Source organism: Dasypus novemcinctus, chromosome 16 (assembly GCF_030445035.2).
Source record: "Dasypus novemcinctus isolate mDasNov1 chromosome 16, mDasNov1.1.hap2, whole genome shotgun sequence".
In the NCBI taxonomy this organism is placed as follows: Eukaryota; Metazoa; Chordata; class Mammalia; order Cingulata; family Dasypodidae; genus Dasypus; species Dasypus novemcinctus.
The window spans coordinates 33,179,506-33,197,503 of NC_080688.1; the positions used below are offsets into that span (position 1 = coordinate 33,179,506).

The 17,998-nt window shown below is 35.7% G+C and overlaps 1 protein-coding gene across 2 annotated transcripts in view; it reads right to left on the minus strand.

Annotated features, from left to right (window-relative positions):
• Positions 1-17,998, minus strand: part of SMCHD1 (structural maintenance of chromosomes flexible hinge domain containing 1) — a 171,177-nt gene that overhangs the window by 75,460 nt on the left and 77,719 nt on the right. For both annotated transcript variants that reach the window (XM_071208495.1, XM_004455865.5), the window contains 4 exons: positions 13,568-13,664; positions 11,781-11,853; positions 9,721-9,860; positions 8,976-9,110 (listed from right to left, as the gene is read on the minus strand). In XM_071208495.1, the coding sequence (XP_071064596.1) occupies positions 8,976-9,110; positions 9,721-9,860; positions 11,781-11,853; positions 13,568-13,664 (445 nt within the window). The remainder of the gene's footprint in view (positions 1-8,975; positions 9,111-9,720; positions 9,861-11,780; positions 11,854-13,567; positions 13,665-17,998) is intronic.

Consider the following 17,998-nt stretch of genomic DNA (forward strand, 5'->3'; position numbering starts at 1 on the left):
TATTGGCATATAAATATTCTACGGATCAGGTAGGAGCTGGATTATGCTACATAAATTGAATTTAAGCACATAAAATTAAACATATTATTATTTCATGATCTAGCTATAATGCATTCCACAGGATACATAAAACTCAAAATAAGCCTAACCCTAAACATCTTTACAATCTTTTTTTTTCAAGGCGGTTTCAGGGACCTTTTACAGGTAAAGTAGGAGCTCAATCATGAGCTACACATGCTCTGCCCTTTACTATATTAATTCTTGTCTCCTTCCTCATCCAATTGTTGCCATTTCCTATCAAAGCCCATTCATGTGACTGATGATATGTATAAAAATTCTACCTCATAGATTATCGGATGAATACCCCATTCTCCAAATTACGTATATCTTATTTGCTTGACTCCTTAAACTCAAGATTTACTGCCTTTGGGATAACATTTCTAAATGCATATTATGGGATATACATCTCTATCTTAAATGACCTGGATTCTTCATCTCATTCCTGTTGCTGTTTTGCAGTATTTATCTAATCCCTAATGCTTGCTATTCTTGTTTGCAAACCCAGATTCCTCCCAAAATCAAAGTCCTAATACTGCTGACCCTTTGCAAGCTAGTATCCTCAAAACTATGTTGCAAACATCATGGCATACAGAAAATACATAACAAATATTTGGAGAGACTGGAATAAAGCTGTCATCTCATTCTAATGGGAAAAAAAGCTCTTTTATCCTTTTGAAGCTCAAAGATATACTAATTGATATATACTTAGTAGACAAGAATAAGTTAAGCAACTGAGTAGGTTATTCACTATCTACCATATCAATTATTAAGAAATCACACTGGGGGGGGGGGCCAGGATGGCAGCAGAGTAAGGTACTTCAAAAGTCAGTCTGGGAGCAGTGGACTTGGCCCAGTGGTTAGGGCGTCCGCCTACCACATGGGAGGTCCACGGTTCAAACCCCGGGCCTCCTTGACCCGTGTGGAGCTGGTTCATGCGCAGTGCTGATGCACACAAGGAGTGCCCTGCCACGCAGGGATGTCTCCCGCGTAGGGGAGCCCCACACGCAAGGAGTGCGCCCCGTAAGGAAAGCCGCCCAGCGTGAAAGAAAGTGCAGCCTGCCCAGGAATGGCACCACACACACGGAGAGCTGACACAGCAAGATGACGCAACAAAAAGAGACACAGATTCCCGTGCCGCTGACAACAACATAAGCAGACAAAGACGACGCAGCAAATGGACACTGAGAACAGACAACCAGGGTGGGGGTGGGGGAATAAATAAATAAATAAATAAATAAATCTTAAAAAAAAAAAAAAGTCAGTCTCTCCTACTGGGCAGTTAGTAATCACCCAAAGCTATCTAAAGCACCTCTTTGGGAAGCCCAGGAGATCAGAAGAGCAGTCTGCAACATCCTTTAAAGAACAGAAGGAGGAGAGTGTACATCTGCAGTGAATATTTGCGAGTAAAGCACTCCACGCCGCAGAGGCTTGTGCCCATCCTCCACTGACAGGGCAAGCTGCCTCAGAAACTATTCTGCAGCTAGAGCTGGAAGTTCCATTTCCCAAAAATGGGGTAGTAGAAAGGTCGGGCACCAACTTCAGCTACTGATTAATAAATCTGACTGGCTAAAGTATAATCCTAAGAAGAGCTAAACTTTCAGCCTCTGGAAGTTGGAAAGAGGCCAGTAGTTGCCATTTAACTCCGTCCCTGGCGTGGTTTGTTGAGCACCTTCCATTCCATCCCCGCCCATCCCCCATAGAAGAAGAGGCAGCTTGTGTTTTTTTAGCCTCTCTGGGCAACTGCACATGCTTTTGGCCCACATGGATTAGACTGCTGGGCATTCTGGAAGGTCAATCCCCACCCCTGGCAAGGGAGGAGGGAGACAGGTGCTACCTCAGTCTCCCTGAGAAACTACAGTTTTGACCTGCACAGCTTAGTCTCCTGCCTATAACACCAGCTCCGTCCTCACCCCAAGGGGGACAGGAAGGGGCGTGAGGCTTCATCAGTCTCTTAGGACAACTACAGATGGTCTTGGCCTGCACAGGATAGACTGCTGCTCACAACTGCAACTCTGTCCCTATCCCTGGAAGAGAAGAGAGGTGGGAAAAGCTTCATCAGTTAATGAGGCAATGTGGGCAGCTTCAGCCACAATGGCTTGCACTTCCAACTACATCTTTGGCTCCTACTACAAAACCAGGAAGGGAGAAAGGGCAAGAAAGCCCTAAATGAAAGGAAGAAATCACCCAGAATAAATATATCTCATAAACCAGATGCCAAAACACCAACAAAAAATTACAATCCATACCAAAGAACAGGAAGATATGGCACAAAGGCCATAAGTTTCCAGATATATAAAGGAGCTGAGACAACTAATCACAGATGTTCAAACAAATCCCCTTAATAAATTCAATGAGATGGCCAAAGAGATTAAGGCAAGGGTTCTTAACCTATTTTGTTCTACAGATCCTTTACCAGTCAGGTGAAAACCACGGACCCCTTACTAAGTCCACACTGTACTGTGTATTATATAATATATATATATCACACTCATACCAACAGGTCCCCACAAGAATAACGTTGTTGTTTTTTTAATTGAATTCAAGCTCTTGGACCCTTGTTAAGAACCCCTGGATTAAAGATATTAAGAAGACACTAGGTGAGCACAAAGAAGAATTAGAAAGCATACATAGAAAAATAGTGGATCTTATGGGAATGAAAGGCACAATAAATGAAATTAAATATACAATGGAGGCATATGACAGTAGATTTGAGGAGGCAGAAGAAAGGACTGCTGAGCTTGAAGACAAGGCCTCCAAAAGCAAACATACGAAAGAACAGAGGAAGAACGTAAAAAATTGAACAGGGTATCAGGGAGCAAAACGATGGCAAGAGATGTGAAAATATACGTGTCATGCATGTCCCTGAAGGAGAACAGAAGGGAAAAGGAGAAGGAATATTTCAAGAAATAATGGTAGAAAATTTCCCAACCCTATTGAACGACACAGATATCCATGTCCAAGACACACAACATACTCCCATCCAAATAGGCCTACTCCAAGACACATACTAATCAGAATGTCAAATGCTGAAGAGCAGCAAGAGAAAAGCGATCACATACAAGGGATCCCATTAAGATTAACAGCTGGGGAAACGGACTTTGGCCCAGTGGTTAGGGCGTCCGTCTACCATATGGGAGGTCCGCGGTTCAAACCCCGGGCCTCCTTGACCCGTGTGGAGCTGGCCATGCGCAGCGCTGATGCGCACAAGGAGTGCCGTGTCACGCAAGGGTGTCCCCCGCGTGGGGGAGCCCCACGTGCAAGGAGTGCGCCCGTGAGGAAAGCCGCCCAGCGTGAAAAGAAAGAGCAGCCTGCCCAGGAATGGCGTTGCCCACACTTCCCGTGCCGCTGACGACAACAGAAGCGGACAAAGAAACAAGACGCAGCAAACAGACACCAAGAACAACCAGGGGAGGGGGGGAAATTAAATAAATAAATAAATCTTTAAAAAAAAAAAAAGATTAACAGCTGGTTTCTGATCGCAAACCATGGAGGCAATTACACAGTGGTATGACATATATAAAATATTGCAAAAGGCAAGCAGATGTAGCTCAAATGGTTGAGCACCTGCTTTCCATCTATCAGGTCCCAGGTTCAATCCCCAATACCTCCTAAAAGCAAACAAACAAATGAAAACAACAGCTCTCATTGGGGGAGCAGATGTAGCTCAGTGGTTGAGCACCTGCTTCCCATGTACAAGGTCCAGGGTTCAATCCCCAGAACCTCCTAAAAAAAAAAAAAAAAAGATACTGCCAAAAAAACCTGTCAGTCAAGAAATTTATATCCAGCAACACTTTCAAAAATGAGGGTAAGTTTAGAATGTTCACAGACAAACAGAAACAGAGAGTTTTTAAACCAAGAGACCCGCTTTGTATGAAATACTAAAGGGAGTGCTACAGCCTGAAAAGAAAAGACAGGATAGAGGGACTTAGAATACATCCTGGAAATGAAGAGTATCAGTAAAAGTAACTAAAAGGGGAAGCGGACTTGGCCCAGTGGATAGGGCGTCTGCCTACCACATGGGAGGTCCATGGTTCAAATCCCAGGCCTCCTTGACCTGTGTGGAGCTGGCCCACGCCCAGTGCTGATGCATACAAGGAGTGCCGTGCCACGCAGGGGTGCCCCCCACGTAGGGGAGCCCCACACACAAAGAGTGCACCCCGAAAGGAGAGCCGCCCAGCGTGAAAGTCCAGCCTACCCAGAATGGCACTGCACACATGGAGGGCTGACACAGCAAGACAACACAACAAAAAGAGACACAGATTCTCATGCCACTGACAACAACAGCAGCAGACAAAAGAAGAACACACAGCAAATGGACACAGAGAACGGACAACTGGGGGTGGGGAAAGGGGAGAGAAATAAAAAATTTTTTAAAAGAAATAAAAAGTTAAAAAAAAAAGTAACTAAAAGTACAAAAGAGTGGTGAAACTAAAATATGACAGATAAAACCCAAAGGTCAAAATGGGTGAAGAACTCCCTTTATGGTAATAACATTGAATGTTAATGGATTAAACTCCCCAATCAAAAGAAACAGACAGGCAGAATGGATTAAGAAAATATGAGCCATCTATATGCTGTCTACAAGAGACTCACCTTAGACTCAAAGACACCATTAGATTGAAAGTGAAAGGCTAGAAAAAGATATTTCATGCATGTAGTAACCACCACCTCCCCCCCCAAAAAAAGAAAATACTGAAGTAGCTCACTTATATCAAATGAAAGAGATTTTTAAAGCAAAATGTTATTAGAGACAAGGAAGGATATTATATAATAATAAAAGGAACAATTCACCAGGAAGAAATAACAACCTTAAATAGGTATGCACCTAACCAGGATTAGCCAAATTACAAATGTGGCAAACACTGGCCAAACTAAAGGGAGAAATAGATGTCTCTACAATAATAGCTGGAGATTTGAATACACCACTCTCAGCACTGGAAAGAGAGCTTGAATAATATGATAGATAGACTAAACCTAATAGACATATACAGAACACTGCAGCCCAAAAAAGCAGAATATACATTCTTCTCAAGTGCTCATGGATCTTTCTCCAGTATAGAGCATAGGCTGGGTCACAAAGAGGATCTTATGAAAAAAGAAAATTTACAGACCCAATTCCCCAATGGATACTATACAAAAATCTTCAACAAAACACTCACAAATCAAATCTAACAACACATTAAAAGAATTATTTATCTTCATCAAGTGGGTTTTATGCCAGGCATGCAAAGGTGGTTCAACATAGGAAAATCTTCAGTGTAATATACCACATTAATCAATGGAAAACAAAAAATCACATCATCCTCTCAACTGATACAGAAAAGGCATGTGACAAAATTTTAAAGCATCCTTTCTTGATAAAAAGACTACAGAAAATAGGAATTGAAGGAATCTTTCTCAATGATAAAAGCCAAATACAAAAAACCCACAGTTAACATTGTACTCAATTGTGAAAGACTGAAAGCTTTCCCGCTGAGATTGGGAACAACACAAGGATGCCCACTGTCATCACTATTGCTTAATAGTGTTAGAGGTTCTAGCTAGAGCACTCAGGCAAGAAAAATAAAAGGGATCCAAATAGGAAAGGAAGGAGTAAAACTTTAGCTATTTGCAGATGATATGATCCTATACCTAGAAAGTCCCAAAAAATTTACAGCACACCTGTTAGAGCTAATAAATTATTTCAGCACTGGCAACATAAAAGATTAATCTGGAAAAAAATCCGTAGTGTTTCTACATGCTAGTAACGCACAATCTGAGGAGGAAATCAGGAAAAAAATTCCATTTACAAGAGCGTCAAAAACAATCAAATATTTATGAATAAACTTAATCAAGGATGTAAAGCATCTATGTTCAGAAAACTATAATGCATTGCTAAAAGAAATTTTAAAAAGACCTCAATAAATGGAAGAACATTCCATTGGATTGGAAGACTAAATATTATTCAAATGTCAATTCTACCCAAATTGATATGCGGATTCAATGCAATCCTAATAAAATTTCACAAGCATTTTAAAAAGAAATGGAAAACCCCACTAGCAAATTTATTTGGAAGGGTAAGGGGCCTTAAGTAGCCAGAAACATCTTAGAAAGAAAGAACATAGAAGGAGGAGGACTCTTACTTCCAGACTTCAAAGCATATTATCTAGCTATAGTGGTAAAAACAGCATGGTACTGGCATAAAGACAGACACATAGACCAATGAAACCGAACTGGTGGTTCAGAAACAGACCCTGACATCTATGGTCAAGTGATTTCTGATAAGATTGTCAAACCCACAATTGAGAAAGAATGGTCTATTCAACAAATGGTACTGGGAGAACTGGATATATATATATCCAAAAGATAGAAAGAGGACCCCTATTCTACATCTCATACCTTATACAAAAATTAACTCAAAATGGATCAAAAACCTAAACAAAGATAGAACCATAAAGCTACTAGAAAAATATGTAGGGAAACATCTTCAAGACCTGGTGGTAGGAGAAGATTCTTAAACCTTACACTGAAAGCAGGAGTAACAAAAAAAACATGGATAAATGAGACCTTTTCAAATTTCAACACTTTTGTGATTCAAAGATTTTGTCAAGAAGGTGAAAAGGCAGCCCACTCAATGGGAGAAAATATTTGGAAACCACATATCCAATAAGGATTTGATTTCCATTCTATCTAAAGTGGTCAATTCAACAGTAAAAGAGCAGGAAATCCAATCTGAAAATGGGCAAAAGACTTAAATAGACATTTCTCAAAAGAGGAAATACAAATGGCCAAAAAGCACATGAAAAAATATTCAATATCACTAGCTATTAGAGAAATGCAAATCAAAATGACAGTGAGATATCATCTCACACCGCATAGAATGGCCATTATTAAAAAACAGAAAACAGTAAGTGCTGTAGAGGCTATGGAGATATAGGAACACTCCTTCACTGTTGGTGGGAATGTAAAATGGTGTAGCCTCTTTGGAAGACAGTTTGGCAGTTCCTCAGGAAGGTAACTATAGAACTGCCATATGAACTGGCATTCCCTCTACTAGGAATATATTCAGAAGAACTGAAAACTGTGCCAAAAACAGACATTTGCATGCTGATGTGCACAGAGGTGTTATTCACAATTGCCAAAAGATGGAAACAACCTGAGTGTCCATCAACTGATGAATGGATAAACAAAATGTGGTATATAAATACAATGGAAAACTATGCTGCAGTAAGAAGAAAATAAATTGGGACACATATGATAACATGGATGAACCTTGAAGACATTATGCTAAGTGAAATAAGCCAGACACAAAAGGTCAATATTGCATGGTCTCACTAATACGAACTAAATACAAAGTATAAACGCATGGAGCTAAAACCCAGAGCATGGGTTCTTAACCAGGGATCCATTGGACCTTTGGAAATCTGTGGAAAAATTTCAGGTAGTCCATGAGCTTGAGTTAAAAACATTATTCTTGTGGGGATGTGTTGGTGTGGGTGTGATATATTTATTAAATAATATACAGTACAGTGTGGGCTTAGTAAGTGGTTATCACCTGACTGGCAAAGGGGTCCATGGGAGAAAAAAGGTTAAGAACCCTGACCTAGAGTATAGATTATTAGAAAATAGGAAGAGGACTAAGAAGGGATACTGTTGCTTAATGTATATGGAAGTTTTAATTAACTTGTATGGAAATGGATATGGTTGACAGTAACACGTTATAGTGAGTAGAAACAGTGCAGCTGGTTTTTAAATGGGATTGTGGCTGAAAAGGGTAGTCTAGGGATGTAAATATCAACTGAAAGAAAGCTAGAAAATAATCTAAGGACTAAATAAAATAGTGAATCCGGAGGTGGATGAAAATTGTTGTTAATAACACAAATTCAAGAATGTCCTATGAACTAGAACAATTGTATATCACTATTTGCAAGTTGGTAAGAATGTGGAGAAGCACAGGAAAAATACAATTAATATAACCTATGAACTATAGTTAACAGCAATACTGTAATATTCTTGCATCAATGTCAAAGATGTACTTTGTTAATAATAGGGGTATATGGAAAAAATATACCAAATGTATGCTATAGATCATAATTAATGGTAAGAGTTTGATGATAAATCTCATAATCTGTAACAAATGTTCTACAACAATGTGGTGTGTTAGTGGAGAAGTACTGTACGGGAATTCCACACATTTGCGTGATTGTTTTGTAAACTCCACAACTTCTCTAATAAAAATATATTTTTTTAAAAAACCACACAACTATATTACTTATTTAAAAGTATTTGCTATCCCATTGAGCAATCTTAGGAAAGCAAGCATTTACAGCACCTTCTCCTTCATACTGGCTTCATCATAAGCCATGATGCATATTTAATAAAAAGTAGTCTATCTGCATATTATATAAAATTCCCTTTATGCCAAATTGCTAATAAAATATATGCTTTTATTTAAAAAATTATCCACACAAATTAAATATTTATACATCCTTTTGCTTTATATGGGGATATTTACTAGCCATCCTAACAAACAAATGTAAACTATAAAGAACAAAAGTATAAGATAAAATTGATACAAAAGTAACAATTTTAACACAAGGAAAAATTAATGAGGAAAATGTAAATCAACAGCTATAAATGTAAAACTCTTGATCAAGAAAATTAAACATTTGATACAAAATGTCAAGTGTTCACTATACAATTTTATGTTCCCCTCTTTTCCTTCCTTTGGCAAAAGAATCTCAAATACTTTATTTTTAAAAGTTAACTTTACATAAAACATAAAGCTTTTAAAAAACATTCATATAAGGACTCAACATGGGAAGTATAAATAAATCTTTTTTTAAAAGACAATACATACTCTATTTTTAAAAGTTTACATAAACTATAAAGCTTTAAAGACTCAATATAATTATCAATGAATAACAATAACTTACAGGTATTTCAAGTCTTGCTTTCAGCGTCTGATCTTTTTTAATATTTTGAACTTGAATTGCAGATCCAGTTAAAATACTAGTTCCAGAACTACTGCAATCCACAACATAGACTGGAAGATTTGGAGCACCTAAAAACTATTGGAACCATATGCAAAAGAGTTTTAGACTACAATCAAATGTAACTTACTCAGTAATTGCTCATCTAAATTTCAAATAATTCACCACAAGTACAATTTCTGACTAAAAATTGGCAAATTCTAAATAAAACACCAAAATTCTAGGCAATTTCTGAATGAAAAGAATTACTTTCCATAATGCAAAGTAAAATAAATCTGTTTTGGAAGAAAAATCAACTTCCTCAACAACTTTTTTTTCCTTTATCTATTTGGGTTTTCTTTCCTTTTTGGGCTGTTTATCCACCTTCATTCCTCCCCATCCTGAAGAATATTACCCATGTTGCTCATAAATGAAATATTTCATCTGAGAGGAGGAAGATGAAAGCAAGGGAGGAGAAAGGAGGAAACTTTCATCCAAAAACTTATGAAGCCAGCATTTTTAGTGGCTTAGGGATACTAAAAACTATCTGCAATGAGATTCCTCACACATTTCTCCACAGGCTAATCAGTAAATACCTTGATACTATGGTAAGGTTTACTCTAAAGTAGCTAAAAGATATAGATAGTTACTGCCATTTACTAACATGTGACTCAAAATAAAATCTACAGATTCTTATTTATAAGCTTACCTTACAATGAACAATCAATTTTGGTTGTGCTGTTATATTGTCTGATTCATCCAAAACTTCTACCTGAAATGGGAATGCTGTTCCATTTTCAATTACTAAAATTTCAGAATCAGGTTTCACTTTCAATCGACGAGGGGGACCTTTCAGGAGATTACATAATAAAATACAGTCAGGTTTCAAAGACTTGAATTTCTGAAATATCAAAAGAAACTACTTTAACATTTAAAATTTTACTGATATTTTGTAAATAATGCCAAGGAAGAAAAAAACAAGCAATGTTCATGTTTATTCATGTTTATCTCAAAAATACATAGATTCTATACAAGATCGCTGTTGTCTTAATTGTATAATTTGATGTCTAGGTTTAGTTTTTATGCTTTAAGTGATGACATGGTGATCACTTATGCTAGAAATCACATAAACATGTAAAAACCTTTAAAAGATCCTGGAAAAAGTCTTCAAGAAGAAAGGTAAAATTCTGTCAAACTACTTTTTTGATTTACTACAACTTTACACACGAGTGATTTCTTGGGTACATGTAACTATCCAACTGTTTTAGATGTTAACATTCAAAGGATCACTTCATATAATGGCATAACTGCCTAATTTAATGGTTAGATTGCCCACAACTTTGATTTCATAAGCAATTAGACACCAAGTTTCCTATAAGATTAATAAAAGTGGACTTACGTTTTCTTCAGTGAACTGACCTGACTCACTGCCTAAATATTTTAAAATTCAATTTATGATAAGTAGTAAATCACAAGCTTATAAAGAACAGCTACTGGAAACACATTATAGTAACAAACATGAATTAATACTTATTTACTATATGTCAGACACTGTCCTAAATTTGAATTAAGCACTATTCTCATATAATTCTAACAATTTTAATGCAGACAGAAATATGATTATTCCCATTTTAAAGATGAATAAACTGGTATCCAGAGAGGTTTAAGTATCTTAAATCAGATTACCTGGTTAGTAAATGGCAGAGTCAGGTTTAAATCTGGTTTGTAATCTGAAACCCCTTGACCTTTATGTGACTTCACTGTGACACAGGGCTACTTGCTACTTAATCTTTTACTCTCAAATTCCAAAAGTAAGTCAGAACTACCCAGCGAGTGAGAATTTTACTACTCAAAACTCCTAAAATAAAAGAAGCATTTAATACATAAAATTTTTATTATAGTTCTACCATAAAAATTGTGCCATTTTTATTTCTTTATCAATTCACACTTGAGCATGTGAAACCTCAAACCACTGGAATTTATGAAATCAAGTTACTAACATGTTCTTTTTCTGTAAAACCTGTACAAGTAATGATCATATATGGATGAAAACGCAATCATGGTATTTTATATGTATAGGCAGTCCTCACTTTGCATAGCACCACATCAATGAAAACTTATGCACATTAGAACTGTGTTCTCAATTTAATTACTACAGAACCAGGCAAAGTAAGGAATGACTGTATTAACTCACTTAATTTTCACAACCCTATGAAAGTATTATCCTGTTTTATACATGAATAAACTGAGGCACAGAATAAGTTTACCTTGCACATAGGTGTCAGAGTTTAGACTCAAAAGCAGAGGGGCTGATCCATAATATACACTGTGAAACATTATAAAAGACTACCTCTTAAATTAACTGGCAATTTCTATCCTGTGTAATTTTAATATAATTTTAAGTTATTTGTTTATAAATCATTACCAAATTAATTTAATACAAATTGCATTAGAAACCTTTCTTCTTAAAATAGGAATAGTTAAAAACAGAAGGTAAAGAACAGACCCAGTTCTAATAAGCCTAATATAGCCCTAAAAATATTTTTTCTTATTTAAATTTTTCTCCCAAGATTTTTAGAATTGCATTAAAGTCTGCCTAAAGGTTTTTTTAAATTAGTTATTTCTGTCAGTGCTGTTTGACATTCAAATGTATTTAAGACATACCAAAAACAAACCAAAAGATGCTAAATTTTTAAGAACCATTATACTTTATCATAAAAATATTATTTAATAGGTAAATATTAGTAATATTTCTTAAAATAATATTACCAGGTAGTAATCTAATTTTCAAAATCTGTGAGTCTTCTTTTAAACCCGGCAGAATAACCTTCAGATTAAAATTCTGTTGGAAAAAAATTTTGTAAATTAAACCCAAATCCAAAATACTTAAGAAATTTATCACCTCAATTCTGATTTGCATTTTGTTTTTAATTTTCATACTACTATAGAAATCTACTGAGCAACTTTTTAATCAAAATTATCATATATATATGAGATGAAGAAAAAAATGACACATTTATCCTTATAGACAATAGTCTCTTCAAATTTAAAATGCGTAACCTCTGAATAATTATCAAAATCAAGATAACTATTTTAAAAAATACTGGGGAATAGATGTAGCTCAGTAGTTGTGCACCTGCTTCCCATGTACGAGATCCCAGGTTCGATACTTGGCATCTCCTAAAAAACAAACAAAAAAAACCCAACTCTCACTGGGGAGTGGATATAGCTCAGTGGTTGAGCACCTGCTTCCCACGTATGAGTTCCTGGGTTCACTTCCCAGTACCTCTTAGGGAAAAAAAAGTGGAAAATAATAGTGAAATGGGGGGGGAAATCTAGAAACCTTTAAATGCAATGTAGTATTCTGGATTGAATCCTAGAAGAGAAAAATAACATTAATGGAAAAAGTGGAGAAATCTGAAAACAGTCTGTAGTTTACTTAAGAGTACAGAATCAATATTAATTTCTTAGTTTGGATAAGTATGTTTACGATATTAATGGAGGAAACTGAATGAAGAGTATATGGGCACTCTACAGCACCTTTGCAACTTTCTGTAAATCTAAAATTATTTCATAGAAAAAGGTGTTTTTTTTATTTTTTAAAATTATTTTTATTACAGCAGATGTGAACTTTCAAAACAATCATGCATCTATGCAGAACTCATGTACAACACCCCTCGATCAACAAACCACACCATGGTGGAATATCTGTTATACATTATGACATAATATCATCAGACTATTACAAAGAAAAAGTTTTTGAAGTCTACAATTCTTTTTTAGTTAAGTTTATCTTACTGTTGTCAAGTTTGGCATGAATTTCAAGTCCTTTCTTCAGAAAATTGGAATTAGAGAAAAAGTATAGAATTAAACCTTTCATCTGATTTGAAAGGAGTTAAGCAGTTTTTGCGGAAATTCACATGCTCTATTTAAACATCACATTGCTGGAAAATTTTAAATATTTATTGGATGTAATAATACAGTGATTGTAACAAGTAACATTACTTAAGTTATTAGCCATGGTGTCTCCTTTAGTCATATATCTATTAGCTCTTTTATATACCTAACTGAAAAACTACCTTATTGTAATTTATAACTTGACTAGCCTTATCCCTTTCCCAATCACCTCCCTTTAGATAGGGAAATGCAAAACCAATTATGTTTAAAGTAATCTAAAGTTTCTCATATTTCTAATATTGTCTTTTTGTTCTACGAAAAATATTCAAAAAACGATGGGAAACCTTGAGGAAAGAAAAACAAGATAATACTGAATAACTGTGTCAAAAAAAAAGGCTTTGAATGTGAAAAGACTGGAATGAAGACAAAGGCAACAGAAAAATATTTAATTTATATATGACTAAGCAAACAACAGTTAAGATCAGTGCTGATTTTTCTTAAAGGTGCTAAGTCAGGTGACAGGATCCTGAGAACTTCTCAAGAACCCAACATTTCTGTCATCTTGTTATAAAAACCAGTCATTTGATTTTATATTTTCAATTTCATTTTTACCACAGAACAAATATTTATATATTAGAACATTTATGCATGATGCTTACCTTGCCTTGACAAGAGTTTACAGGGCCCTTAGCTGTAACACCTCGAATTACACAATTTGGTCCTTTGGTTATTTCTTCATAATGTAAAGCTAAACCACTGGAAAAAATTTATTATTTTTTTATAATGTTCCCTCCATTATCTAGAAATAATTTGCAAATGCTTTATTTTCACATATACTATTGACATGGTTACTTTTCTAATAAATTAGAATTTTTAAAAATATTAATAACTGAACAAAAGCAAATTCCATCAACTTTTACAGACTATAAAAACTGATCAATAACTACTGATAAGTGACATCAATGGGCTAGCCACTGCAGATAATACAACAGATATGATGTAAAGTTGAAAACTGCATATATTAAAATAGGAAAGATACAAGGTAGGAAATATTCAAAAGCTAGATCATGTATATTGACCTAGAGCGATTAAAGCCCACTAAAGCAAAGAAAATACCCAAATAAACCAGGTTTAAGGAAGTCCTTGGATTTGACCACAGGCTATAAATCAGAATCAGCAGGGTAATACTCAAATTAATGTACACATGAACCCCTGGGGATCTTGTTAAAATGCAGATTCTATTTAGTAGGACTGAGATGTGGCCCAGGATGTAGCAGTTCTAACTAATTCTAACTAGCATGCTCCCAAGTGATGTCAATGCTATTCATCCAAGGACCACAAACGAGCAGCAAGGAGTAAGGGAACTTATTTCTAGGCCCACTTCACATTCAGTAGGTCTGGGTGGGGACTGGGAACCAATGCAAACTCAGATATAACAATCACGTAACAGAAACGCTTTATTTTATGGAGAAGCTTAATCTGATAGCTTCAAATAATGCATTCGGTTTTTATTAAGGGAGCATGAGGAACAGGACACAATAAAGGAATCGAATATCTTTTAGAAAGTGGTAGGGATATGTTAAAATTTGGTAATTAGGTAAAAGCTTAAGAGTCCATTGTTATTTGTGGAAATAAAATTAATGCATTATTGAAACAAACTGGGTGAAAAAAGGCATTGTGCTAAGTGAAGGTCAGTCTCAAAAGGATACATATTGTATGATTCCATGTATAAAATATTCTCAAAAAAATCCCATGAAACTATGGACAACATATCAGTGGTTTTGAGAGTTATGGGCTGGGGAGGATGTTACTACAAAGAAATAGCATGAAGGAATTTTTCTGGGGTGTTGGAAAAAAAAATTATTTTTTTATTTCTTTCTCTCCCTTCCCATCCCCCCCCCCCCCCCACTGTTTGCTGTGTCCACTTGCTGTGTGTTCTTCTGTGTCCACTTGCATTCTTGTCAGCAGCACCAGGAATCTGTGTCTCATTTTGTTGCATCATCTTGCTGCATCAGCTCTCCGTGTATGCAGCACCACTCCTGGGCAGGCTGCGTTTTTTTTTTTTTCACGCTCTCCATGCAGGGTGCACTCCTTGCACATGGGGCTCCCCTACGCAGGGGACACCCCTGCATGGCATGGCACTCCTTGCCCACATCAGCACTGTACGTAGGCCAGCTCACCACATGGGCCAGGAGGCCCTAGGTTTAAACCCTGGACCTCCCATATGATAGGTGGATGCTCTATCAGTTGAGCTGCATATATTTCCCTTTCTGTATCTTGATTGTGGTGGATCTTGATTGTGGTAGTAGTTACAATTTATAAAACTGTACAAAATAAGTAACTTTTACTGCATATTTACTATAATAAAAAGTAAAAAAGTCTCGGCATATACAGTATATTAAGTAGGTGATGATAAAACTGTACAAAATAAGTAACTTTTACTGCATATTTACTATAATAAAAAGTAAAAAAGTCTCGGCATATACAGTATATTAAGTAGGTGATGATAGATAGAGGAGAAAAAGGCAATTCAGAAGCAAATTTGAAGGACCTCATAGGTCATATGAAGAAATTGAGAGTATTTGGTAGGCTACAAGGACCCATTCACATAATTTTAACAGAAGCAACATGATTATCTATGTTTTAAAAAAACTAACACAGTAACTATTCCTGAATGATATTAGTAATGAGGACTAGGGATAGGAGTATTATTCCCAGGATTTCCTATATTACATTTTATTTAAAACTCTAAAGAACATGTAACGCATTCTAGGGATTTACACACTCAAATGACAAAAAGAGCCTGGTATTCAAAAGAATAATACAAACAGTAAGATCTGACTACTACCTAATTTTGATTATCAAAGTATTTTTAAAGCACCTTCTTGAAGTAGAATTTTTTACATGATGGAGTGATTTAAAAAGATAACTAAATTCTTATTTTCTTAATGAATACAATTATGAAAATAAAGCTTTTATAAAATCATAGTAAATGTGATCACTTTCTGGGATAATGGAAGTTTTCTAAAACTTAGCGAGTGTGACTACACGGATATATGTAATTGTCACTCTTCATTAAACTGTATTTTAGATCTGTGCTTTTTCGCTGTGTATAAATCATACTTCAATTTTTAAAAAAAAACAAAAATAACTTCAGTCATTTACCAAGACTGTAATCCTGTACTAGTTATGTGAATCAGAGTTTACAATTTTCATCAGAGGTCCTATACTTACATATCAGAATCACTTAAACAGCTTGCCTGCATCCCAACAGAGACCTATACTTGAGTATTTTTCAAAAGCTCCTTGTGTGATTTGTGTGCTTTGGCTAAAAAAATCATGAGAGCCAGAACTGAGTAACATCCCCAGAGCAAAGTTCATTGTAAATATTCAATAATGACTGTGACTTTAAGTAATGAAGACATATACACATACGTATACACATATTACCAGATCATAAAATGTACACAGGCACCTGCATGGTGGTAAGTCATTCCCTCCTAAAGGTATTTCCACTAGTTCTAGTACAGGAAAAATCATATGTCTGACTGATTTCTGTAAAAAATTAAATATCCATAAAAATAGAAAGATGAAACATGTCTTTCAAATCTTTCACCCAGGGGGATTTTAAAGAATTTTGGCATATACTAAATTGAATACCAATTTTAGATAAAGTCCAGATAATCAAAGGCAGCCATGTGATGATGCAATCTAGTTAGAATGTATACATTACCTACTATCATGAGTAATCTGATTTCAAAAACACTTTTGAAGATGCATAGATTGTTATAAGGGTAATATTTTAATTATGTCAAGGGGCCTCTATACATCCCACTGGATAAAAAATTGGGATTTTAATATTTACAGGTATTTTCTGAATAAACTGTAGAACTTAATATGCCTTGTTTGAAAAAAAGATAGAAGGTGGCATAAGAGATAAAACAGACTGCCTGGCAATAACAGATTAAATAACATATTAATTTTCATTGTCCATTGAAACCCCACTAGTATGAAAAAGGGATTTCTTTTATCTAACATGCTAGCAAACAAGATAGACAAATGGTAAATGACTCAGCAGTCCCAAAAAACAGAATCCTACAACAGCAATGGGAAAAGCTAGAAACCAGAATCCCTAGGAACTGGCAATACCAGGTGCCTCTAGAAGTGGAAGCAAAAAGGGAAGGTTTCCAGATCTCCCCTCTTCAATTCTGACAGATGACTAAAAGATTATTCTCTCAATAGGATAAAAAAAACAGAGCACGCTTGAATCAGGGGACAGCAAATATAGGTGAAGGAGGGTAAAAAAATGAAAAAAAGAAAAACAAAAACAGAAGGCATAATCATGAATGAAAACATGTGGAGGCTGAGACCTCCCCAACCCCACCCCTGTTCCCTGACTTTGGGTCAAATCCGGACAAAGTATTCTGTTTCTGGCAAGGGACTGAAGATTCTTCTTCGAGGACACTGCCCAGCCCAAGAAAAAATACCTAAACATACTGACATCAGGATTTCCCCTTAACAAGAGTATTCTAGAGAGATCATCCTATAGCAGCACTCTTAATCAACAAGCCCCTCCCACATCCTCAGTCTCCAATGTGCATTTTAATTCTCCCCCTATTTATAAGCAGATGATCGGTGATACAAGTATTCAAAGAAATGAGATAAAAAAGCAAGTCAAAAGAACTCACTTGGAAAAAATAGAGTATCGATACAGGGGAAAAAGGCCTTAAAAAAACTAAAATACCATTTATCAGTGAGAAAAGGCATTATATTCATAAAAGAAAAACAGAATCTATAAAAGAACAATAAGAGAACCAGCAATTTCTTTTAAAATTAAAAATGTTAGTAGAAAGGAAAACAAACTGGAAAGGTGGTAAAGATATATCGTCAGCAAGTAAAACAGAAACGGAAAATTTCAGGAAACAGGAAGAAAAATTACAAAAATCAGAGAAATACTCTAGAAAGTCCACTATCCAAGTAAAAAGGATCCCAGAGAGGAAAGAGAAAATAGTGGTGATGGAATGTAAAGGATCAAATACTTCAAACAGTGAAGAGACTAACGCCTATCTCACACCTTCACAAAAATTAAC